General features: G+C 53.5%; 1 protein-coding gene across 1 annotated transcript in view; it reads right to left on the bottom strand.

The window, feature by feature from the left end:
* CR1 (complement C3b/C4b receptor 1 (Knops blood group)) overlaps positions 1 to 14,417 on the bottom strand; it is a 38,794-nt gene extending 24,377 nt beyond the window's left edge. Inside the window, exons 1-25 of the mRNA XM_053963715.1 lie at positions 14,241 to 14,417; positions 13,954 to 14,050; positions 13,704 to 13,789; positions 13,242 to 13,454; positions 12,663 to 12,722; positions 12,541 to 12,567; positions 12,372 to 12,435; positions 12,113 to 12,223; positions 11,699 to 11,890; positions 11,352 to 11,447; positions 10,998 to 11,093; positions 9,907 to 10,118; positions 6,806 to 6,880; positions 6,077 to 6,256; positions 5,342 to 5,524; positions 4,998 to 5,177; positions 4,682 to 4,864; positions 4,002 to 4,184; positions 3,658 to 3,837; positions 3,342 to 3,524; positions 2,866 to 3,084; positions 2,386 to 2,577; positions 2,042 to 2,141; positions 1,618 to 1,703; positions 76 to 270 (exon numbers count right to left, since the gene is read on the bottom strand). Coding sequence (XP_053819690.1) covers positions 76 to 270; positions 1,618 to 1,703; positions 2,042 to 2,141; positions 2,386 to 2,577; positions 2,866 to 3,084; positions 3,342 to 3,524; positions 3,658 to 3,837; positions 4,002 to 4,184; positions 4,682 to 4,864; positions 4,998 to 5,177; positions 5,342 to 5,524; positions 6,077 to 6,256; positions 6,806 to 6,880; positions 9,907 to 10,118; positions 10,998 to 11,093; positions 11,352 to 11,447; positions 11,699 to 11,890; positions 12,113 to 12,223; positions 12,372 to 12,435; positions 12,541 to 12,567; positions 12,663 to 12,722; positions 13,242 to 13,454; positions 13,704 to 13,789; positions 13,954 to 14,050; positions 14,241 to 14,376 — 3,529 coding nt within the window. The 5' untranslated portion in view covers positions 14,377 to 14,417. The remainder of the gene's footprint in view (positions 1 to 75; positions 271 to 1,617; positions 1,704 to 2,041; positions 2,142 to 2,385; positions 2,578 to 2,865; positions 3,085 to 3,341; positions 3,525 to 3,657; positions 3,838 to 4,001; positions 4,185 to 4,681; positions 4,865 to 4,997; positions 5,178 to 5,341; positions 5,525 to 6,076; positions 6,257 to 6,805; positions 6,881 to 9,906; positions 10,119 to 10,997; positions 11,094 to 11,351; positions 11,448 to 11,698; positions 11,891 to 12,112; positions 12,224 to 12,371; positions 12,436 to 12,540; positions 12,568 to 12,662; positions 12,723 to 13,241; positions 13,455 to 13,703; positions 13,790 to 13,953; positions 14,051 to 14,240) is intronic.
* Positions 14,418 to 25,092: the final 10,675 nt, after the last annotated feature.

Raw genomic sequence — 25,092 nt, 5'->3', positions numbered from 1 at the left:
AGTCTTTCCCAACACGGAGCAGCGGTGCTGGGAGGATTGCTGGGGGTCCCTGCACCCTCAGGCAGCCCAGCCCACCTCCACAGGCCGGCAGGGGCTCGCTCCAGACGCCGTTGTGGCCGTCGCGGGTGGTGCAGTGGATGGAGGGCTCCCCGTGCAGAGGGAAGCCGCGGTTGCAGCTGTAGGTGACGGCCGTGCCGTAGTGGAACTCGCTCAGCAGCTGGCCCGAGTGCTGCCCGTTGGGGATGTCCGGAGGTGGCTCGCAAGGGATGCCTGCAGAGGTGCAGTAATGCTTTGTCTATTCGAGCCAGGGCTTACAGGCTTTCATAGACAAACATCACACCCTTGATAGCTCAGCTACCTCAGGTGGCATAAAGTAGCAGGATGGCTCCTGTGACAGTGCTGGAAACAAAAAGGTTTTAATAAAAGGCAAAATAACAAAGCTCTTTACAGAGAAAAACCGAGCCAGGGCAAGAGGTTCTTGCTCCTGCTAAAACGCTTCACAAAAGCGATTTACTTCTTTTGTTCTCTTGTTTTCTAGGGAATTACTTAGGCGGGACTTTTTGGCTTCTGTCCAGTTAGCTATCCTTAAGTTTGAGGTGAAGTCTCCAAGTCTCTATGAGGTGTCTTTTAACCAAATTGAGGAGAGAAACTTCTGGGCTTTTGTCCTTTTTAAGGAGACAAACGGTATCTTGTTTACTCCATCAACAGGGGGCACATTCCTACAGTGCAGAACCTCAACAGCAGCACCAAAGCACCTGGAATCCCTCAGTCTGTGGGGCACAAACCCTTGTTCTAAAGATGGGATAAAGTGACCTCCCAGGTGAGAGCTTGTTGGGAACAGGATCCCACCCCCCGGCAGGTGGAGAGCAGAGCAGTAATCAAAGCTCTCTGTGGAGCAAACACCTGCACGCTTTGCATTTTCTACTTTTTAAGAAATAAGAAATCAAATACTTATTTAGCATCACTTGTATAAAATCCTGGTGCCAGGTTGTGCAACAGGCACAGTCTGTGTGCCACCTGTGGTTCACACCTTCCTGGAGGATCTGGAAAATGCTTTAAAACCCCAGAATGTACCAGCAAAAGTTACTTTCTTCGTATGAAACAGCCCTGATCAGCCACACTACCTGATCAGCAGAGAAACCCGCAGGTGGGATCGCTGAGGAGCAGCACAGCAGCTCTTGGGCACTCACCAGTGGTGGAGAGAGGAAGCAAAGCCACAGTCTGGGATTTTGGGATTCACTGCTGGCCCTGGCTCAGTGCTCTGTCTCTCCTTAGGACTGACCCTTGGTCTCTCTGGGTCTGACAAAACAGCCCCTAAGCTGAACATGTTTTCCCTTCCTCTCCTGCAATGGGCTCCTGGTGTCAGTCAGCAGCAGGACGCTCAAGCACTGCTGGCAAAGCTCCAGCTGAGGTGCTGCTTTCCAGAATCCCTTAAGCTTTGGGATCTTGTACCTTTTTCCCAGACTGCTTTCTTTAGACTTCCAAACCTTCTGGTAATTTTCCTGCCCACAGAGGGGAGAAATTGCCTGTGAAAGCTTTGATTGGAAAGATGTGGCAGTCTCTGCTGGAAAATATTTCCCAGATCCATGCAAACCCCCAGAGCCATGAGCTACTTACGCTGACAGAGGGGAACATGACCAGTCCACACAACACGTCCCCCAGAGATCTCACAGCGTCTGCTGGATTGTCCAATTAACCTGTGCCTGGTGTTAAAAGGATTGGTTATTCATCCCAAGCCACTTCAGCTGGAGTTCTTGCTCCTCCCGAGCACCTGGGATGTGGGATCAGCCCTGCTGGCAGCAGAGCTGTGGTCCTGAAGGGGAAATTCCTTCCTTGCTCTGCCTGACCCATTTCCAGCATTTATAGGGGATATATATATATAGGGAAAATATATATGTATATATACACACTATAGTGTATAGGCACAATAGGTACAGAACCCTGTACAGGGGCTTCTGTACAGAATCCATTTCCTGGGAGTGAATGAGCAGGGGTTAAAAAGGAGGACACTTACCTAAACCACCTCCAAACCAGGACTTACCCTTCTTCACATCCGTAAACCACTGTAGACTCAAACTGGAGATTTGTCAGGGAAATAATCTTGCCGTTCACAGGCTCACCAGGGTGACTGCACTGTTTCCCTGGGGAAGGAGAACACCCTTATTTTGGGCTCCTGCCTCTCTACATCACAGTACAAAATGTGCAATTATTCCTCCAGTTCCCTGCCCACATTCCCAGTTCCCCCAACACGGCTTTCCAATTTCAAGGAGTTACATGGCTTTACTAGTCACATATTCAGAGTAACATCAAGGTTTTGGCAGCATGGACAGAACCTGAGACCTGTTCCTCCTGCAACAACAGACACCAAATCAAGGAGCTATTCACTTTTACAGAACTCTAGTGCTTCTGACCACACTCCGCTCTCAAGGCATGTCATAGTAGGTGACATTCCTGGGACTTTAGCATATCCAGGGCGGCAAGTGTATTGCACAGTCTTCCCAACAGAAAAATCAATGGCATTTCTATGCTCCTCATTTAGCTCAGCAAACTGTAGCCTTGTGGGAGCACCACAACCACCTAGTGAGAGAGAAAAGAGACGTGAGGAGCAGGCAGGACAGGCACATCGAGGGCAAGCACACAAAGAGCACTGTTAGGAGTAAAGGGTTTGGTTTGCCTTGCAAAAATGTTCATTTTGATTAATACAGCCATTAATACACAAACACGTTTTCCCAAAGGGTTGCAGAGGATTAGGTTCTTTTCCCAGGACAGGTTTAAATCTTCCCCTCAAAGGGTTTAACAACATTTCTTAAATAGGATTAGGGGATATAAAATAGCAGTGGACCCCGAGGCAGTTATGTCACATACCTGGAGACCTGGTGAAGGAGTTGTGGTGAGGCAGTGCTCTGTCACACACAGGAGCAGGGGGCTGCCAGCTGCCATCCTCCTGGCAGGACACGCTGGCACTGCCCTGCAGGCTGTAACCATCGTGGCACTGAAATGTCACCGTTTGCCCGGGTGCAGAGAGAAGCCCGTGGCCACCAACTTGCCATCCATTGGCTACGACTGGATTGATGCAGACAGTCCCTGGAAATGAGGGTGTGCAGGAGGAGTCGGAGCAAAACAAAACACAAAACCACAGGTTGTTACTGTGGGAACCACAAAATCAGCGTGATGTCCACACAAACCTCCCCAGCCGTAGGAAGGCTTGACGTTAATTGATTTCATGATACACTTTACGTGGAATAAACACTCTTAGAGGATCTGTTCGCACTGGTGAGGGTGTCCCCTGTGCTCAGAGCCACGCTGAGTTTGTCCCCGGAGGGGACAGAGCCCAGACTCACCTTCGCAGCGAGGGCGGGGCTGGCTCCAGTTCCCCGATGCTCTGCAGGACACAGCGGCATTTCCAACCAGGTAATAGCCAGGATTGCAGGAGTACCGTACAGACATGCCAGCGGTAAAAAACGCTTTGTCCTGGCCGTTGTGTTTTCCATTGGCGACCTCCGGAGGCATCGGGCACGGCCGGACTGCGAGAGGGAGATGGGAAATTTTACCTCCGAGGAAGAACGGGGAGCGAGGGGAAGGCAGGCAGAGGGACGCTGCACGGATGGGTTAAATCCCTGCCTGCCCCGCCCGTTCCTGAGCAGCGCCCGCACTCACCCCTCTGGCACACGAGCGCCGGCGGGTCCCAGGTGCCCCCGGGCTGGCACCGAGCCTCATCAGAGTCCTCTGCTGCATAGCCAGGGTGGCAGTCAAAGTGCAGAGTCTCTCCAGCTCTGTAGGCGCTCTGCGCGTTGAGGACCTTCCCATTCTGCACCTCGGGTACCTGACAGCCGATCGCTGTGGGAGCAGCGAGAGCGGCCTTTAAACGTCCCTGCATCAGCTGGATCCTGCACACAGAGCCCTCCCTGCCCTCCCCTCAGTGCCATAACCGCCCTGCTCTGATCCTGCAGGACACCGGCACCCTTCCTGCCCCCCGCCCCGGGAGAGAGGCAGCCACACACCTTCACAGCGGGGCAGGGGCCGGCTCCAGAGCCCGGAGTCCGCGCAGGTGATGGACTCATTGCCGAGCAGCTCAAAGCCCTCCCTGCAGCTGTAGGACACGGTCACTCCCCGGCGAAACTTGTCCGAGGAGTGCCCAGCGTGCAGCCCATTGGCGATGCTCGGTGGCCGAGGACATGTCACCTCTGCAGAGGGAGGGGGAAACCTCATGAGAGTTTGGGAGAGGTGATTTTGGGGAGCCAGCTCAGCCCCACCCTCCCGTATGTCAGACTTTGGGAGGACAGAGGGGTCGAACCCCAGGTACTGCCAGCTACATCCTGGCAGCAGCCTTTGGGTCTCCTGTCTCTCCTCTGATTTTTCTGGACAAAGAGTGTTGAAATTATTCATTTAAAATCAGCTGGTCTCCCCCTAAAAGCTGTGTCCCCGCCATGTCCATGCCAGGTCTCAGCACTGCCACCATCCATGGGTATGCTGGAGCCAGGCTGTGACTGGAGCACAGGGAGGAGGGTGCTGGCCCTGGATTTGTGGATTTTAGCTTGTTCTTTACATATTATAAACCCGTATATTTCATGAAAATGGAATTTAGTCTCTCACTGAAGGTCTCAGTGGATTTGGTGAGGGTGTCCCCTGTGCTCAGAGCCACGCTGAGTTTGTCCCCGGAGGGGACAGAGCCCAGACTCACCTTCGCAGCGAGGGCGGGGCTGGCTCCAGTTCCCCGATGCTCTGCAGGACACAGCGGCACTTCCAACCAGGTAATAGCCAGGATTGCAGGAGTACCGTACAGACATTCCCATGGTGAATCCTGCTTTGTCCTGGCCGTTGTGTTTTCCATTGGCGACCTCCGGAGGCATCGGGCACGGCCGGACTGCGAGAGGGAGATGGGAAATTTTACCTCCGAGGAAGAACGGGGAGCGAGGGGAAGGCAGGCAGAGGGACGCTGCACGGATGGGTTAAATCCCTGCCTGCCCCGCCCGTTCCTGAGCAGCGCCCGCACTCACCCCTCTGGCACACGAGCGCCGGCGGGTCCCAGGTGCCCCCGGGCTGGCACCGAGCCTCATCAGAGTCCTCTGCTGCATAGCCAGGGTGGCAGTCAAAGTGCAGAGTCTCTCCAGCTCTGTAGGCGCTCTGCGCGTTGTGGACCTTCCCATTCTGCACCTCGGGTACCTGACAGCCGATCGCTGTGGGAGCAGCGAGAGCGGCCTTTAAACGTCCCTGCATCAGCTGGATCCTGCACACAGAGCCCTCCCTGCCCTCCCCTCAGTGCCATAACCGCCCTGCTCTGATCCTGCAGGACACCGGCACCCTTCCTGCCCCCCGCCCCGGGAGAGAGGCAGCCACACACCTTCACAGCGGGGCAGGGGCCGGCTCCAGAGCCCGGAGTCCGCGCAGGTGATGGACTCATTGCCGAGCAGCTCAAAGCCCTCCCTGCAGCTGTAGGACACGGTCACTCCCCGGCGAAACTTGTCCGAGGAGTGCCCAGCGTGCAGCCCATTGGCGATGCTCGGTGGCCGAGGACATGTCACCTCTGCAGAGGGAGGGAAAGAAAGCGTCCTGTGCTCTGTGCTGGTTTGTGTGCTGCTGGCACAGCTCGGTAACAGCAGCGTGATCTCCTGAATTCTGCTCTGGCTTCCATTTGCTGGGTCAAGGCTTTAGTTCACTCAAGGTGCAGCTGGACCTGGAAGAAGTTTCTGGCAGTAATGAGAGTCCCGACAGGACTACGGGCACATCACGGGATTTGGGAAGGATCCACACTGACGTGGAAGCAGTGAGAAGTTGTGATTACTTTCCATTCCACAGTGAAGTTGAAATTGCCTCACATCTGCCCAGAAGCAGTGTCAGAAATCCCCCGGGATTCAGATCCTGCCATCCCACGGGGTTAACTTCTCCCCATCCCTCTCGGAGCCCCAGACAGAGCACAGCCACCCCCGTGTCCCACCGGAGCTGGTTCTGTTTCTCCGCCAGCCAAGCTTGGGAAGGGAACAGATCCATGCCGGCTTTGCCTTTCCAGTGAATTTGAGAGGACACAAGAGGGAGCTTTCCCCGCGGCCGGCACTGCTCCCACCGCTGGGACACTCACCCTCCTTGCACTCCGGCAGAGGAGGGTCCCACCTGGAGGCAGCCCCGCAGGTGCTGCTGTGGGCGCCCCGCAGGGTGTAGCCCGGGTTGCAGGTGACTCTCACGGTGTCCCTTGTCCGGTAGTAATAGCGACGGGGGGACACGGTCCCGTACCGCACACGTGGGAACAGGCACAGGGCAGCTGGGGGGGGAGAGAGGGAAATGCTGACCTGCAGAGCTGCGGGCTCCTGCCGTGCTGCAGGGTGTCTGCCCACGAGCAGGGGGGGCTGCAGCTGGGGCGGGGGTCCCGGGGGCTGCAGGACCCTCCCTGTGCTCCTCGGGGACCCCGCTGCCACCTCAGCTGACAAAATCTGCGTGTCCGGGATTTCATGGCAACCACCCAGCCCTTCCTGGCCTTTCTGCAGGCTCTGAAGCCCCTCCTAGGGCCCGATCCGACCCAGGAAAACACTGACAGGGCAGCCCAGGAGTGACCCAAAGGCACCCCAGGGATCTGCGCTGTGCCAGGGGGCGGGGGGGGTGCCCAGCCTGGGCTGGGTGCCAGCTGTGGCTCTGATGACCCCAGAGGGTCTCTGCCATCAGCAGAGGAGCTCGGGGGCTCTGTGATGCCGAGATCCATCTGGGACCAGTGCAGGGAAGAGCACAGGGGTCAGCGAGGAGAGGAGCAGCGATGAGGAGCAGGAGGGCTGTGGGAGGAAGGCCCCAGAGGAACAGAGCTGCTGCTCTGCCTTACCTTGAGCCCCGGGCGTGGTGCTGAGGAGCAGAGAGGAGCTGCCCAGCAGGCAGAGGGTGAAGATGGGCACCATCCCTGACAGGTGGCAGCTCCCGGGGGCACGGGGCAGATATGGGCACCCCAGTTCCCCCCACTGCCCCCGTGGGAGGAAGGAGATGCTGCTGGGGGACTTTCCAGGACTGTGGGACAGGAACCAGTGGGTTCCCCAGGACGTGCAGGCACAGGCAGCACCCCCGGGAGGCTGCAGGTGCCCCAGGCTGCTGCTGCTGCTGGTTGTGGCAGGGGAGGATACACAAAGAGGGGTTAAAAAGGGCTGGGTGCAGGCACAGGGGCTGTAGCTGCACTTTGCCCATGGTGCAGGGTGCCCTTCCCTAGGGGATGTGGCCCAGGCTCTGCCCCAGAGCCCCAGGGATGGTGGTGGCACCCAAGGGACACGGCACAATTCACCTGCCCAGGCATGGGATGGGCAGTGGGGAATTCCCTCCTCCCGTAAAAATGGGACCAGCTGGGGACACAAATCCTCCTGACCCGACCCTGGGCTCATCCCTCCCCACTGGCAGGAAGAACAAACCCCCAGACAGGACTTTTGGGTGGAGGAGCAGCCCCAGCAGCTCCAGCTCCCCACCTCACATAGGTGACACTTCCTGAGCCTAAAGCAGGCAGCAAGACATGAACTGCTCAAGTCCTTTTATTTCTTTTATTGACAGAGAGCTTCCAATACTTACAAATCCAACGTTCACACTTCAGAATTGCACTTGGTCTTTTGCACTCAGGTTATAAAGAAAAATTGTGTACAACTGATTACAAATACAGTAAATAAACCCTCTCCAATGGTAAATTTTGGTGACCACACCCATAAACAATATTTCAGCATTCACAATTCTTTCATTTGATAGTGGGGAGGTAATTCCAAGCTGATCCCCAAATCACATGTTAAATCATTAAAAAAAAAAAATCACTTTATGCAGTAGAAATAAATGTGCTGGGAAATAGCAAACCCAAACACAACCCAGAGCTGTGAGGTTTTAGGTTGTATTTTGTCCATTTAGTCACTCAGATGGGTTACGTGAGAGAGAAATAAAAATAACCAGCAATGTGCAAGTGCTTGTTCTGCAAGGCTGAAAAAACAGGACCTGCAGTGCCCCTGTGACAGCTGAACAGGACAGAGCTCTGCTGGGAAGGGAGAACGTGGGGGTCTGTCCGGAACAAGGCTGATGTGTGGATGGAAATTGTTATTTGTGGGTTTCCTTCTTATGGGGGACGTGTTCCTGCTAGCAGGGGAGAATGGAGAAACCAAAGGTCTGTAGTAGACACATTTTGGACGGTTCCTGTTCCCAGTGTGCATCATGAGAAGCTCCCAGATGGGTGATTTACCTCGGCAGCAGACAAAACCCCAGACCTCAACATTTTGCTTTACCAACAGCCAAAAGTCTGAGTGTCTCAGGCTTAGGCAGTCAAAATTCCACCACAGCGGTGTTTCCCTTCTAAACAGGAAATCTTCCAGTGTTAACTCCATTTTATGACACCTCTTCAGCTTGCCCAGTGATCTTCAGCCAGGCTGTTACAGCCAGGAAAGGACACCAATGCCTCAGCGTGGCCTTTCCATCAGCCAGACAAGTCCAGGGCATTTTGCCACAGGGTTCCTCCCTCACCTCTCTCCACACTCACACACATCCTCAGCACAGCCACGAGTGGGTCAGGGCAGGCAGGATGAAAGCAAAGTGCCCAAAAGCTGTGGGGTCGTGTCCTGCTCCCCACAGAGGATTTGGCTCCGTGTCCATCTGCACCTACTTGGGATCAGAGCAAGAGCTCTCCCCCAGCCCTGCCACAAGCAGGGCAAGAGCCCAAAATCCTGCAGGACAAGGTGGTGTTTGGTCAAAGGCTGCGCTCAGTGAGCCTGGGGGTCTCTCCCAGCCCTGAGGACTGGGTGGTTTTCAGTGCTGTCAGTACTCAGAGGTAACTCACACATCCTCTTTGGATTAAAGCTCCACAGGTCGCTCTCAGGAGGACATTCCCTGCTGATCCTCTGGGCAGGGGCTGCATTTCCCACCTCAGGACCCTCCAGAACCCCCTGAATCCAACCAGGCCCAGGCCCAGGGTGCCCTCAGTGCTGCTGAGGGACCCAAAACACGGGGAACCCAAAGCACAGGAATTTCTCCAGCTTCCTCTCTGGCAGCAGGAAGGTCTTTGGCATCTCCGTGGCTTCACACAGGGAGAGCTGCCCTCGAGTTCTGAGCAGCATTCCAGAAGTTCTGAGCAGCATTCCAGGTGGCTTCCAGACCACTCCAGTCCCACACAGCAGCGCCAGGGTTTTTTTTCCTGGCAGTCACTGCTTCAAGGCCACTTTCTCAGGAGGGAAAAGCAGAGCGCTGCCCCACCTCCCTCATCACAGCTCCCAGGAAAGCTCAGGCACTGGACACCAGTGCAACAACAGCAATTAAATGAGCAGAAGCAATTAATGAACTTGATTACATCTGGCTAAGAATGAGACTGCAAAAGCATTTAAGCCACTCTATGGGAAGGCTTGGTTAGTAAATATGAAATAAACCCCAGACCAATATTCCTTATTTTATATTCTTTTTATTTACAAAACAGTTTTACTATAAATACTGTAAATTTTGTACTTTTGTCTGCACACTAGGAAAATAACCTCGGTTAAAAAGAAGTCATTTGAGAAATACAAATAAATCTTGTAAGACTGTGCAAAGAGGAAATTATTTTCCTTGCGCAAAGAAACGTTTAGTGACGTTTTAAAGTCTTGCTTTAAGAGCTGCAAAAATACTTTGTTCATACAAAAATAAACAAAAAAGTGGGCATTCAACCAACACAGAGGTGGGTTTGAAGAATGTTTGGTTTTTCTGCCTCCTTGCCAGCTCAGGTGAAGTCAGAGCCTTGACCTGGGGTCACTTTATTGCACTCAGAGCTGAACCCCTGCCCGCGCCTGGGCTCGGTGCTGAGCTCCCCTTCCCTCCTCAGCTCCCGGATTTATCCTGCAATGGGAAATAAGTGGGAATCAGGGGGAGCCCCTGGGCCTGGGGAGGGTTTGAGGAGCCCTGTGCCCCTCCCCAGGGACCCCGGGGTGTTTGGGGAGCTGCTCCTACCGTCGGGTGCCAGGCGCTGGGGCTGGCACAGGTGAGCGTGGGTGGGCACCGAGCACACGGGGCAGAGGTGGCAGCCGGGGCTGTGCAGAGGGACCAGGTGGGCCAGGGTCCCCTCCCCGGCCAGGGGACACACGGGGCTGCTGGCTGTGTCCCCGTGGACAAGGGACAGGAGCTGCCTGTCCGTGCAGGGGGGGCAGACAGGGCCCTGGGGGCTGTGGGGAGAGAGGTGAGGCTCAGTCCCAGCGGGGTCGTGACAGGACCTGCCCCTCTCCAAACCACCCTGCACGGGCTCCAGCGCCCACAGAAGCTGCTTTCCTTCACCATTTCCCTTTTTAGCTCCAACAGGCAGTGATTCAAGGATGCAGAACTGGACCAGCTCCCCCACAGCTGGGGCTCACAGCCAGTGGAACAGGCACTCACAGGAATAAATGGAAAAACCCCGAAGCTAATGCAGCAACAAGGAGTTCACACTTCCCAAAGCCAAAGCAAGCAGATGTACATGTCACACCACGTTTATCTGGTTTTTCATACGAATTTGCCTCTGTCAATAGTGACTCTGTTGAGGAAGCGTTGTCGGCCTGAGAGAGCGCCAGACTCGCATGGGCGAGTGTCAGAAGAGAAATAAATAAACTGAGCAAACAGCTTTACCTTACCACTGCCCTGGCCCAAAACCTTACCTTGCCACAAGCAAATGAACCACGCCCACAGGTGGGAAAAGCACTGGGCAGTGGGTGAGGAGGGGCTCCCACTGCAGGGTCTCACCTGGGCTCTTTGCTGCTTAACCAAAAGCAGAGCTCCAAAGAACACGAGGCCGAGCCAGGTGGGCACAGCTGAGGAGCACAGGCTGCTCCAGAGACACCCAGGGAAACCCCACAAGCATCATCTGAATAAAGCTCACCCAGTTCCACATCTCTGCTGGAGCAGGCGCCACACTTCTACCCTGGCACAGGGCGAGGAGCAGCTGACATTCACACACTGCCACCTACTTTTATTCTAAGCTGGGCAGTGACCTCTCAGCTTGGAGGGCACTGGGCACACACTGCAGTGCTGAGAGGAGCTGCACAGGAGCTGCCTGCACTGGCCACACTCACCCCTTGTCCTGCCACTCCCCCGGTGCCACAGCACTGCTGTCACCCTGGCCAGTGTGGGCACGGAGCCAGCTCTCACAGATGGGACAGGTGTGGTCACTGCGGAGAAGAATTGAGATGTGCACTGAGAGCATGGATGTGCCTTCCAGGCCATGGCTCTGCGGCTGGGAACAACCTGGGATAGTGGGAGGTGTCCCTGCCCGTGGCAGGGCGGGGGATGAGATGAGCTTTAAGGTCCTTTCCAACCCAAACCATTCTGGGATTCTCTGATAAGCACAGTTCTACTCTGTTCTGAAATTTGCTGATTTTTGTCCATGCCCACCGTGGCACCTGGGTATTTTTAGGTGGAAGACTGACCTTTGGTGGTCCATGGGCTGCTCTGCCTCACTCCACCACGGAGCAGCTTCTCCTGTGCCATCTGCCCTCAGCACATCCACAGCTTTGGCAGGAGAGCTGAACACAGAGAGAGAGAGAGAGAGAGAGAGAGAGAGGACAGCCTGAGTGTGCGGCCTCCCAAAAACACCGACGAGCCACTGTTCCCTAAATATCAAACCCTTGCTCCGGCTAAAACAGGAACCACAAAAACTCACATAAAGTGAGTTTTCCAGCTGCAAAACTCACTTTATCCACACAAAGATGCTTCCTCCCCCTTTCCCCTTGTTTGCCTCCCGTGGGCCCTCGGAGCTCCCTGTTGGATTCTGTACCTGGTGCCTGCTGCGCTCTGGCTGTCGCCGTCACCAACGCTGGGGACGGAGTAGGTGCGGGGTTTTTGGGGCTGGGAGCTCAGCCAGTCCTGGCAGGCGGCACAGCCGTGCTCTGAGGGCTCTGAGAGAGGGGCCAGGTCACCGTGGAGCTGCTCCTCACAGCTGGGACACACGTGGCAATTCCCTGTGTGGCTGTGGGTGAGAGAGACGGGGGAAATCCACCCAGAGAGCAGCCAGCAAACCCCAAACCCTCCTGTGAAGCACCCTTTGAGCAGCAGGCTGTTCATCGTGGCATTTGAAAGTCAAAAAGTGCTCAAAGATCTTCTGCGCAGGTGAGCTCAGCAGCAGTGAGACCCCTGGCTATAGTCAGAAGTCTGGCACAAGTTTTTTGGGCAGGTGAACAAGCAAACCTACCAAAAATAGGAATTCCAGGGCTTGGGCTGCTTCTTCTCATCTGTAACCTCCGGGTGCATCGCTGCACCCCTTCCCTTCATCTCCTGCTTTTGTAAATTCACATTATAAGAGCTGGAGAGATAGAAAGGGGGAAATTTGTAGAATAAAAAGAAACTTCACAACGTGGTAAAATCGTGCTAACCATGCAAATATCCTGAAGGTATAGGGTTTGAAAGGGAAAATGCCCAGGGAAAGTTATGATTTTCAAGGGGCAGCTTACTGCTTTTCACTCTCTTTCCGTCTCATGATGATCCCAGCTAGAAATCCAAGGGCTACTGGGGGAACTAACAAAGAAGGGAAAGGGAGAGTGAAATCAACCATTGACTCCAGGTGTTTAACAGCAAACAGCTTTGGGGTAGGAAAATACATTTTCAATTTTAACTACTTACCAATGCAACTCGGAATGAGGATGCTTGCTGGGGAGGAAAATAATGAAATGGATGTTAAAAATATGAAGGCCACAATGTGGTGCAATTACAGCAATTAACAGGACTGGAAATGGAGCTCTTACCCAGCCAGTAAGGATTCTCTTCTGAGGGTTTGGTTTGGTTTGTCTCTGCTGTGGTTTTAACTAGGGAGAGACAAAGGAAAAACACTCAAAATGTGATTTTATATGGTGCTCAACTTGTACATAATATGTAAAATAGTTCAGAGAGGAGTAGACATCACACGGGCAGGTGACTTGTGCATCTCAGGCTGTGGCAGGGGCCTCTTGTGCCACTCCAGGCCTTAAGGACAGAGGGGATTCTGCCTTTCCACTTGGCTTTGTTGCCTGGGTGTTGTTGGACACGGGACATAAATAAATCCTATCTAGGTTCCCTCCAGCAGCTTTGCAGTCACTGATAATTTCCCACGTTGTTCATTACATTTCTGCCCGTTCCTCTTGAAGGGAAAATGTAAAACCGTGTCTGGTTCTGCTGCTGGTGCTCCTCAGCAGAGCCTGGCACCTTGCAAAGCAGGTGCTGCTCCCCTGGAAACAAACCCTACAGAACATCCTGCGCAGACAGGATGGAGTTAGGAGCAATTCCCAGCCCAGCAGGAGCAAACTGCTGGGGAGGGGGATGGCTGTGAGCGGGGGATGGGGGCTCACCCCGGCAGGCGGGCGGGGCCCCGCTCCAGGTGCCGCTGTCGCCGCTGTCGCCGCTGTCGCCGCCGCCCGCGGTGCAGCGCAGCGTGTCCTGTCCCACCAGCTCCAGCCCCGGCTCACACGTGTAGGTTGTGACGGAGCCCAGCACGAACTCCTCCGAGCTGTTCCCACTGTGCTGCCCGTGCGGGATGGCTGGAGGAGGGGGACAGGAAATAACTGTGGGAGAAAGAGGAAAGAACTCAGGAGGTGACCCCTGGGATGCTCTTCTCAGCAGACGCTGCTTCTGTCAGGCTTCCACAGGCAGCAGGAACCAGTGATGCTCCTGGGGACTCCCTGCTTGTGACAGCAGCTGTCCCCTTGCAGAGATGCTGACCTGACTTCACTTGGCGACATAAACCAAAAATTTGGAATTTCTAAGCTGGAATATTTGGTTTTTCTAGTCAAGCACTGGGCAACTTCACTCACCCTGACAAGCTGGAAGAGGACTCCAGACAGCTTTGTCTCCCTCTAGGAGACACTTGAAGGAAGGTGATGCTCCCTTTAATCTGTACCTGGGGGGGCAAAAGGCACATCCCAAAATCAGCTGGTTGCCACCAACGAAGAATGTGTCACCACAGAGGTGCTGAGGACTCTGGGCAGAGCCCCATGTCCCAGTTCACACCCCAGTACTCTGGCCAGGCAACTGGGAGGCAGTGGGCAGTGGCTTCACACTCACCCACGGTCACAAACCACACTGGCGGTTGCACCCAGCTGGTGATCTTTTAGGATAACTTGGCCGTGTTCTGGATTGGCTGGAACACCACAAGATTTCTCTAAAAAAGAGTGAGATTACCCTTAGGACACTATGAGGCTGGGAAAAACCCCACAGACTTCGTTTTCATGGCAGTATGGCAATTAATGGTATTTCATGCTAAATGTCATTAGAGAAGAGCAATTTTAAAATACAGGTGTGGCACTTGGAACACAGTGTTGGAGAGAATGAAATGACATGGAGACACTCACTCTGACACAGTTTAGGGACTTCTGTCCACGTTAAGTTGTCCAAACAGGTGCTGGTGGGGGGCTGGGCTGTGGTGTTTTCAAAACCTTGGCGGCAAATGTACCTCACCGTGGTGTTAACGGCGTAAAAATTCTGCATTTGATCTTCTGGTGATATCGCAGCAAATGACACAGATCTGGGTCTGGGACAGCTGCCTGGCCACCACAGAGACACCCAAAATGGCCGGTTTCAGAGCAAAAATAACAACATTTTGTTTTCAACTGTAAATATAAATCCGAGTGATAACGCAGGAGCCTCACTAAGCACGTGGATACCCCAAACAGTGCCCTCCTCCCTGGCCACTTCCACCAGGGAATTGTCTGAGGTGGGAAAGTGCAGCCAGTTCTCACTGGAGAAGTTTCCAAATCCCCAAAGCCAAACCTCCCTGCCTGGGGTCACCCAGTGCTCTGCCCCTGCAGTCCTTCCCCTTTTCCATGCGCTTCCCAAGCTGTTCCTCTATTTTCATTAACACACAAGTGCCACACAAGTGGCTCCAACGGCCCCGGTGGAGTGTAGGAAAACGGGGCAGCAAGAAAAGTGGCCAAACCACTTCATCCTGTGTGATGAGGAAGGCCCTGAGGCAGCGATTGCCAAAGCTGTGGGTGTTTCCACAAGCAGCCCGCACCCTCCTTGTGTCAGAGAAAGGGAAACACTCACGGCCGCAGAACTCCGGCAGGCTGGACCAGTGGGAGTTCGACAGGCACCGGATGGTGTCGGAGAGAAACGGGAGCTTGGTGTAACCCGGGACGCAGCTGAAGGTCACTGTGGAGCCCACACTGAAGCTCTGCTGGTGTTTGGTGTCCCCTCGGGGCTCGGCGTGGCTGATATTTGGCAGTGGCCCACAGTCCCCTGTGGGAAAATAAACGGGATTTAGCAGGGCTCCTTCTGCTGCTTTGGTACCCCGGGCAGGGCAGGGCAGGGCGCACACAGGGATAGGGATATGAGGCACACAGAGCACACACAGAGAGCACACTCAGAGCACACACAGCCACAGAAGGAACACACAGAGCACACAAGGAGCACAAACACACACAGAGCACACACTGCCATGGATAACACACACTCTCATGGATAACACACATTCCCATGGATAGCACACACTGCCATGGATAACACACGGATCACACACTGCCATGGATAACCCATATTCCCATGGATAGCACACAGATCCTACACTGCCATGGATAACCCACGCTCCCATGGATAACCCATATTCCCATGGATAACCCACACTGCCATGGATAACCCACACTGTCATGGATAACCCATATTCCCATGGATAACCCATATTCCCATGGATAACCCACACTCCCATGGATAACCCACACTGCCACAGATAACCCACACTGCCATGGATAACCCATATCCCCATGGATAACCCACGCTCCATGGATAACCCATATTCCCATGGATAACCCATATTCCCATGGATAACCCACACTGCCATGGATAACCCATATCCCCATGGATAACCCACACTCCCATGGATAACCCACGCTCCCATGGATGACCCACGCTCCCATGGATAACCCAGGCTCCCATGGATAACCCATATTCCCATGGATAACCCACACTCCCATGGATAACCCACACTGCCATGGATAACCCACACTGCCATGGATAACCCATATTCCCATGGATAACCCACACTGCCACAGATAACCCACACTGCCATGGATAACCCACACTGCCATGGATAACCCACGCTCCCATGGATAACCCATATTCCCATGGATAACCCACGCTCCCATGGATGACCCACGCTCCCATGGATAACCCAGGCTCCCATGGATAACCCATATTCCCATGGATAACCCACGCTCCATGGATAACCCACACTGCCATGGATAACCCACGCTCCCATGGATAACCCATATTCCCATGGATAACCCACACTCCCATGGATAACCCACACTGCCATGGATAACCCACACTGCCATGGATAACCCACGCTCCCATGGATAACCCATATTCCCATGGATAACCCACACTGCCATGGATAACCCATATTCCCATGGATAACCCACGCTCCATGGATAACCCATATTCCCATGGATAACCCATATTCCCATGGATAACCCACGCTCCATGGATAACCCATATCCCCATGGATAACCCATATTCCCATGGATAACCCACGCTCCATGGATAACCCACGCCCCCAGGGGTAGCACACGGATCCTACACTCGCACACCCGAGCGCACACCCACGGACGCAGAGAAGGCTCCCGCACGCACGGAGCGCCCGGCCCGGAGCGCCAGGCTCCCCGCAGCCCCCAGCCCTCCGCAGGGGCTCACCCCACGCCGCGGGCAGCACCAGCAGCACCAGCAGCACCAGCAGCACCAGCAGCAGCGAGCAGGGGCGGCCGGAGCCCATCGCGGGTCCCCCGGCACTGCCCGGGCAGCCGAGCCACTCCCGCGGGGCTGCTCCGAGCTGCGCGGAGCCCCCGCCCGCCCCTCCCGGCCAGCTCAGCTCAGCTGAGCTCAGCTCAGCTCCGGGAAGGCTCTGACGAAAGCCGTGAGCGCGGCGGGGAGCGGGGCTGGGTGTGGAACGCGCGGGGTGCGCGGTGCCTGTCACGCCTGACATCCCAAGGAACGGCTGTCCAGGAACCGCTGCCTCAGCCTCTCCTTCTCTGCCTTACCCTGCACCTTCCAGGAAAGACCCCCCTCCCTCCAAAGCTGCCAAATCCCAAAGGAAAAGAAAATACCCAAACCAAAAAGGGCAGAAAGGGCAATGTGTCCCAGTCCGAGGAGAGGGCAGCCAGCAGCAGCCGAGCTGCACCTTCCTGTTTCCCTTTGTTATCCAGGAAACAGCCATGTTTCCACTGAGCAGCACACTTTTACTTTAGTTTTCTTTTTTTACTTTCCACTTTATTTTCCTTTCCAATACAATTTAAGCTCCAATCAGATGTAACAAAGGCATTTGCAGTGAGCCGCAGAGGTGTTTTCCTGAGGGAGGAATCCAGCACCTTGGATAACGTATTCCTATAAAACACTTCCTTGTAAACACGAGGACAAATCCCATGGAGATACCTTGGCTGCATTTTTACAGCTCACTGGTCTGAATGGGGATGGTGGCTGCAAAAGGCAAAAGGAAGCTGTTAACAGGGGAAAAAAACCAAACCACCTTTAAATTCTGGGGAATTCTCCTGTATTGGCTTAGGGCAGTGACCTTGGCACGGGGCAGGAAGATGCTGAAAAGTATTTGGCAAAGACTCCGCGCGATGCTGAGCCCCCGCAGGGAGTGGCTGCTCTCACAGAACCAAGAGCTGCAGCTTCAGCTCGGTGACTTGCCCTTGCCCACAGGCTGAACCCTTGCGCCAGGCTGCTTCTGCTTGAGGAGGGAACAGGAGAGATCTGTGCCCCCTGCCCGGGCACCGGGCTCAGCCCTGCCCCTCTGCACCCACATTCTGCTGCTCCGTTTTTGCCGCAGGAGCCGAGGGAGCAGCGGCTGCTCCCGGGCGGCAGCTGAGCCCCACGATAGCAGCTCTGTGCCTGCCCGGCCACCGAGGGGCTTTATCGGGCCCTGCCACCCGTCCCCGCAGCGCAGGACTCAGCCCGAGCGGCTGCTGGTGGCACGCACGGGGAGCAGCCTGAGCCCAGCTGGGCTGGGGCAGCGGGAGGTGGCCGGCAAAACCTGCCAGCAAAAACAGCGCTGGAGGCTCCGGGATTTCCACAGGAACTCGGCCTCAGCTCCCAAAACCTTCTGGGACAGAGCCCCGGATCTGCCTGGGCTGAGCCCTGGGTCTACCTGGGCTGAGCCTCAGCTCAGGGGCTGCAGGGCTCAGTCCCGGGGTGGCTGAACAGGATTAGGGGAGGTTTAACTCCAGCTGCCTTTTCCAGACCACTTCCCAGAAACACATTCCCACACGTTCCTGCTTCCCTCCTTTTCTACTTTTTAAAAATATGCAACCAAGTTTAACTTGCTGTGGATGGCATTTAGAAAATAAATGTTCAGAGTGATAAAGAACTGACAGAACATTGAACCTGAGCATTGCCAGGATATACCTTAAAGCTGATTCCTTCTTGAAAAAGAGAATAAAATGTTACAAGAAAACAGCAGGGGAGTTGAATTCACAGAGTGCCCTTTATAAACAATTACCATTTTTTACTAATTAGAAATAAAAACCCAGAAAGGCTTTGGGAGTTTTAGGTCTTTACAGGACAAAATTGGGGCAGGCAGCCAAAAGAGCACACATGACTTTTCCAGTCCCTCTGTTGCAGGGTGACAACGCCGGGGAGGATGTTTAGGAGTTGTATTTCTGTGTCTGTGCGTGGCTGATGTGCTCACAGCGGGACTGAGCTGCCTCCCTCCCTCTGGAAAGCAGAAGTGGCTCCTTCACGTTACGAGATCAGAGATGCCCAGCCCACACGTGGCTTTATCTTCCTGTGGTAGAAATAAAAACTGCAAGGAACTTTGGGCTGATACAAGAAGAAGCTTTTGCTAAGGAAAGGGCTTAAACCACTCAAGATATAAAGATTAAACAGTGTAATGTCCCGAGTACCATGGTTTCCTAAAAGAAATGAGCTAAAACTCTGCAGGACAGGGGAAGTCCTTGCTTTGCTTTCCCCTGCTGGCAGCTGGATCCGCAGCTGGATCAGCTGCAGCCAGGAATTCCTGGGAAGTTAAGGGAGCAGCTCAGCTCCGCAGGGAGGCCGGGGCTGTGTTTAGGGTTTGTTGTGGTGTTGCCAGTGAGCAGAAAACCTGCGGCCCTGGAAACGCAGCGTCAGCCTGGGCGGGACACAGCCGGGCTCCGGGGAATTCTGCAGCAGCTCTGGGGGTTTCTGGGACAGCCTCTGAAACCCTGGTGGGATCAGCAGGAATCACAGCTGGGTCGGGATGCTGCGAGGCAATCACTGAAAGGAAAACTCGGATGGGAGGAGCAAATATGGAAATCAGACAATGCTTTTAGGAAAAAATTTCCATCGATTTCTTGGACTGCTAAAACATCATCATTAAAAAATTACATCTTATAGGTGGGCCAGACCTGATTTAGGTCATCCTTTACCTTAAAGCAAGGTGAAAGAGTCCTAATAAGTGTGACCATTGCATGGGGCACTTTGGGAACAGATCGGGAACAGTAAAAGATTTTCTCATTTTGACCCAAAAGTCAAAACTCAGGGATGGGCAAACTCAGCTTGACCCTGACACCAGAGGAACACTTTTCACCATCCCCCAGCTGGGTACTGAGATCCTCCAGCGGGTGCTGTGTCTTCCCCACTTACAGTGACACAATTGCAGCTCCCAGCACTTCCCACAAAGCCAACACTCACCCTTTTCATGGATAAAATTATCCTCTGCAGCGGGTGGGGAATTTGGAGGGCCAGAACTTCCACCACGTCCAGCTTCTCCTGGCCGTGCATGACCTCCCTGTGGGGAGCAAGGTTGGCATCAGCACCTCGGAGCCCTGGCACTCTCAGGGCTACGTGGTACAAAGTTCTCTCTTGCTTTTCAGAATGCCCAAAAAATGAGTTTAAAAAAAAAAAAAATCTGTGATAACGCGAAGGCAAGGAAATAATTGATAAATTAAAACGTATTTCAGACAAAGCAAAGCCTGTTATGAGATTAGGAGGTCAATGCAGTCAAAGCTGAGCTGTGAACCAGATGCCCAACCAGCAAAAAATATAAATTATACAGAGAAAACTTACAGAAGAAAAGAACATGACAAAAAATCCCACTCACTTCCACAAAATGATGGAAATTTGGGCCGTTTTAACTTCTGAAAGCAGCCAGGTGGTGGAAGGATCCCCATGTACTTCAGAGCACACATGGATCCTTTGCTGGGCCCAGAATAGGATTTGGGGGATTTGTACAAAGGTAGAACAAATGTGAACTCTGAGGCAGCCCAGTTCCTGCTCACTGAAGAGAAATATGGGGGGAAAGAATGAAAATTCCAGGGTTTAGGGATGGGAATAACCAGGAAGTGCCACTGATTTGTCATCCCTCCAGGACTGACCTGCTTTCCTGAGGAAAGAGGAGGATTGGGAGGGGGAGATGGTGTTTTGGAGTGCCTTTTTATAGAGGCTGAGCTTCCTCTCCCACGGGAGACCCTTCCTAGAGGGCTGCGTTCCATTTCCCTGGGGACCTGAGGAAATGGAATTCACGGGCTGAAATTCACCGGGCGGCCTTTCCTAGAAATGTGATCAAGGAGCAAAATAAATGGGAATGTGATTCAGTGTGGAGTTATTTGAACTCACTTTTGGGAGGAGCTCTCCTCTCCGTGTCCTTTGCTCCAAGTCTGACAGCTGAGCTTTTCTCTGGGGGACGAAGAGGGAGCATTGCTGGGAGCCCGCTCAGTCCTTGCCCCAGCACTGCCTTTTTCCCCTTTAAAATTTCCTTACGACTTACATTTGACCCCTCCTGCACTTCACACCCACAATATTTTAAGCTGGTTCGCCCTGAATGCCAAACTAATACTAAATACTAAGTAATAAATAATTAATAACAAATGCTATGTAATAAATGCTAAGTAACAAACAATCTATAATCTATAATCTATAATCTATAATCTATAGTCTATAATCTATAATCTATAATCTATAGTCTATAATCTATGATATATAATATATAATATATAATATATAATATATATATATAATATATAATATATAATATATGATATATGATATATAATATATAATATATAATATATAATATATAATATATAATATATAATATATAATATATAATATATAATATATAATAGCAAACAACAAATAATAAATGGAAAGTAAAAAATAATAAGTAATAAATAAATAATAAATAATAAATAATAAATAATAAATAATAAATAATAAATAACAAATAACAAGTGCTAAATAATAAATAACAAGTAATAAATAATAAATAATATTAGCCACTGAACTGGGATGAAACCACCTTTGCACTGGGGCGTGGCTCCGCTCCAGACCCCGCTGGTTTTGTCCCTGCTCCCACAGTGGATGCTCCCATTCCCGACCAGCTGGAATTTGGGATCACAGCTGTAGGTCACCGTGGAGTTATAAGGAAAAATCTCAATGCCTTCCCCATCGTGTCTCCCGTGGCTGATTGGAGGAGGTGGAGAGCAGGTAATTACTGCAGGAGAGAAGGACAATGTGTTTGCTAAAAGCTTCGGTTTTAATAAAAAATACAGAATGTTTGAGTCTGCCTAAGGTTCTTGAGGATAAGCTTTGGACAGTGCAGGTGGGTGAAGCACTGCTGCCCGTCCCAGTTCTCTCTGGTTTGTTCCCCAAGTGTTTCTCTTCTCACACTTTTCTCCCTCTCCCTCTCTTCGTTTGCCACAACAAATAAACAGCAGCTTGCCACGCTCAGGGTTCCTGGAAATCTCACCCCGTCACCTCCAGTCATGACAAAAATGTTGATTTTTGTGGGAACAAAGCTGCTGAAATGGCAGCAGAATGGGCATTTCTCAGCTGTGCTCTTGGGGACAGATCAGCCACGGAGTATCAACAAAAACAATCCAAAGAGAGGTTTGGACTGGACATCGGGATGCAGGATCTGCTGGGGTGAAGTAAAAAGGTTTAATCTCACAATTTTAGATGAATCTCACATTCACAAGTTGGAAGTTTGCTCCATTCAACATCGTTTCCTTCCAGCTGGCACCAGATGAAATTATTCCCGACTAATTTGTACCTAAAATACACGAGAGAAAATCAGTGTAACTATCCAAAACCTGGGAATATTTCCCACCCACCTCCAGTACGAGCATGATCAGGAGCGTAGGAAAGGCAGTTTTCAACAAGCAGTGATGCTGACACTGCTGGTTTACAGGAGAACTCCTGTCAGGATCTCTGTTCATCTATTTTTGGTGTTCTCTGCTCTGACTCTGCATTTTCCATGGCAGGGAAGGGAGAATTTGGAGCTGAGGCTGGCAGAATTCTCTGGGAATGCCAGACAGGGCTGAGCTGAGGGATGGATTCCCACACGGATTTGCTGAATCAGGGGCTCCATCCCTGCCTGCTCCTGGCCCACAGCAGTGCTGGGCTTGACCCTGTCCCCATCCCTTTCCCACGCCGCTGTCACCTCAGGGGTGAGGTGACAAGGGAGGAGCCACCTGGCACAGTGGGAGGTGTCCCTGCCACCGCAGGGGTGGCACTGGATGAGTTTTAAGGTCTCTTCCAACCCAATCCAGTCTGGTATTCTGGGATTCAGACGGATCCTCCATGTACTCCAGGAGCAGAGGGGGGCAGCAGGGATCGATCCACATTTAATTCAAGTTTGCTGGAAGCTCAGGGATCGTGTTCTGACAGCTGACACCTTCCCCATTCTGAATCACCCTCCTGTGCAGAAGCCCTCAGCATCTGGCCAGGATGGATAATATCTGATCTAACTTACATGAGCAACATTATCCCTCCACCCTGACGTGGATTTCCAAAGTTTAGCTCAGCCCCAGCAGGGTGGGACACGCTCTCGTTTCCTCCAGTTACATCCCAGGGGAGAGACAAAACCCCTCTGTTGTGTTTGGAGCTGGGCAGCACCAGCCAGATGATGCCAGCTGCTTCCTGCTGGGAGGGAGGAACGCTGGCTGCAGTGGCAAGAGATTAAAATTTCAGGGCTGTTCACTGCATTTGGGCCCTGATTGAAAGCAGGCAGCAGCCATGAGTCAGCTCCTGATGGTGGAAATTGTGCTTCACTGCACTTTTCCAGCTGAACTTTAATGGATTTTAGAAATCCCAATGTAACCCTTTTTTTTTTTTTTTCAATATATCTCAACTATCTTAAGCTGAAATGTTTTAACTAACTTGTATTGAAGTCTAGAGTTATCAACTGAGAGTACAACCAGCTGCTCCTGTTGGGATGGACACTCAGAGCTCCTCTGGGCAGCACTTGGAGGAAAATGTGGCCCTGAATCCTGACCCTGGTGCCCTCCCTCCAGCTGTGTGCCCCTCTGGAGCTGTGTCCCAGCACTCACCCACGCTCACAGAACACTTCCACTCGTGCTCCCAGCTGCAGGTCTGTGAGGGGCCCCATCCTCCCCCCGGGCAGCGCTCCCGGGGTGCCACAGGACCTCCCTGGGGACACAAAAAAGGCTGAATGGGACACGAGACACAGGCTTGGAGGGGTGTTCCCAAAGGTTCCAGAGCATTTTACTCCATGGGCATCACAGCCAGGCTGGCAGGAGCCAGACCCAGCTGTAGGGCAAGGTGGGGATCCCACAGTGCTCCACACCCACACAGGGGTTTCCATCTCAGCGGATTAGAAACGAGGTACTGGACTGTGAAAAAATATTCCTGTCGCATCACCAGTCTCAATATTCCATGGGTGTCACCAAGAGAATGCTTTGCCTTCATGTTGAGGTTCAGTGCTGGAACAGCAAATTGGGATTTGTCCGCTGCCTGTGCCACGTCCCGGTGAAAACATCTTTAGGACCTCAAAAAGGTTGGAAAAGACCTCTAAGATCACCGAGTCCAACCAAACATTCCCTAGCATGAAAATCAAACCAGACCTGTTAATGCCAGCAGAAAAACCAGAAAGAACATCACTGATCCTTCTGCTGTTCAGTCTTAAATAGGAATGACAAGGAATATCCCCCCAATTTCCTGTTAATGGAGCTGTTGGGATGATAATGACCAGGCTGCATTTTGGGATGCAGGTTGGGAGCAGCCAGGGCTGCTTTTTTGGGCTGTGGGGGCAGCAGAAATACTCACTCCTGCACAGCTCAGCAGGCTGTGACCACGTCAGGTTCTCGAGGCAAGTGCTGGAGGGGGAACTCTCCGAGGAGTTCTCGTAGCCGGGCCGGCAGACGTAGCTGACGTTGGTGCCAACAGGGAAGAAATTCCTCCTCTTATCCTCCTCGGACAGGGCAGCAAACCTCAGCCTGGTTGGGGCAGAGCAGCTCCCTGGCAGCCAAGGAAAGCCAGCCTGACAGAGCTGCCCACCAGGAGCTGCCCAAATACTCCCCGGGACCACGGGGATGCTTCTGGAGAGCTCCTGGCAGGTGAATTCGGGTTCCTTGCCAGGCTGCCAACCTGCTGCAGGCACCAGGGCAGGGATGGAGGGGCCTTAGGAGCCCGGGGAGGGGTCAGCAGGACATGGGGAACACATGCACGAGCTGGGGGGCTCAGGAGTCCCCAGCCCCACCCCTGACTGACCCCTCTGCCAGCCCTGTGGCCACCAGTGGGGACAGGGACAGTGCCAGCCCAGCGGGTTTGTCCCCTGGGGACAGGGACACTGCCAGTGCAGGGCAGCCAGCAGGAGGGACAGGGATGCTGCCCCGGGGCCGTGTTTCAGATATAAAGGAGGGTATTTACGGCCGCAGGGCTCGGGCAGCCTGGACCAGATGTCGCCGGGCAGGCACTCCACGGTGTCCGGCAGCCCCGGGATCCTGCGGGCTCCCCCCGAGCAGGTGAACGTCACCCTGGATCCCACCGGGAAGCTGCTGGAGCTGCTGGAGGGCCTGGAGTGGGTCATGGCAGGAGGGGGCCCGCAGTCACCTGCGGCAGGAGAACACCTCCTCAGGTGAGGAGCCCCTTCTCTGGCCCCTTCCCTGCCCCAGGAGCGTGGCTGGGATGGCCCAGCCAGGAAAGGCACCAGGCAGGGCTGGATCTGTGACAGCAGTGACCCCCAGGCTCGGGGGGTGGCATCCCCCAGCCCAGCCCCGGAGCTGGGATCCAGGCAGGTGTCCCTGCTCCTTCCCACGGCCCCGTACTCACCGCGAGCCACAGGAATGCTGAGGAGCCCCAGCACGGCCAGGAGCAGCACGGGGTGGCCAGAGGCTGCCCCACAGCCCGGGGGGCCAGGGGGTCCCCCCCATCCTGGTGCTCCAGCCTTCATTGCAGCGAGTGCTGTGCTCCTCTGTCGAGCCCCGCTGCCTG

The sequence above is a fragment of the Vidua chalybeata genome, chromosome 24 (genome assembly GCF_026979565.1).
Source record: "Vidua chalybeata isolate OUT-0048 chromosome 24, bVidCha1 merged haplotype, whole genome shotgun sequence".
Lineage (NCBI taxonomy): Eukaryota > Metazoa > Chordata > Aves > Passeriformes > Viduidae > Vidua > Vidua chalybeata.
The sequence above is the reverse complement of the archived record's forward strand: the minus strand, read 5'-3'. Positions and strand labels throughout refer to the sequence as shown.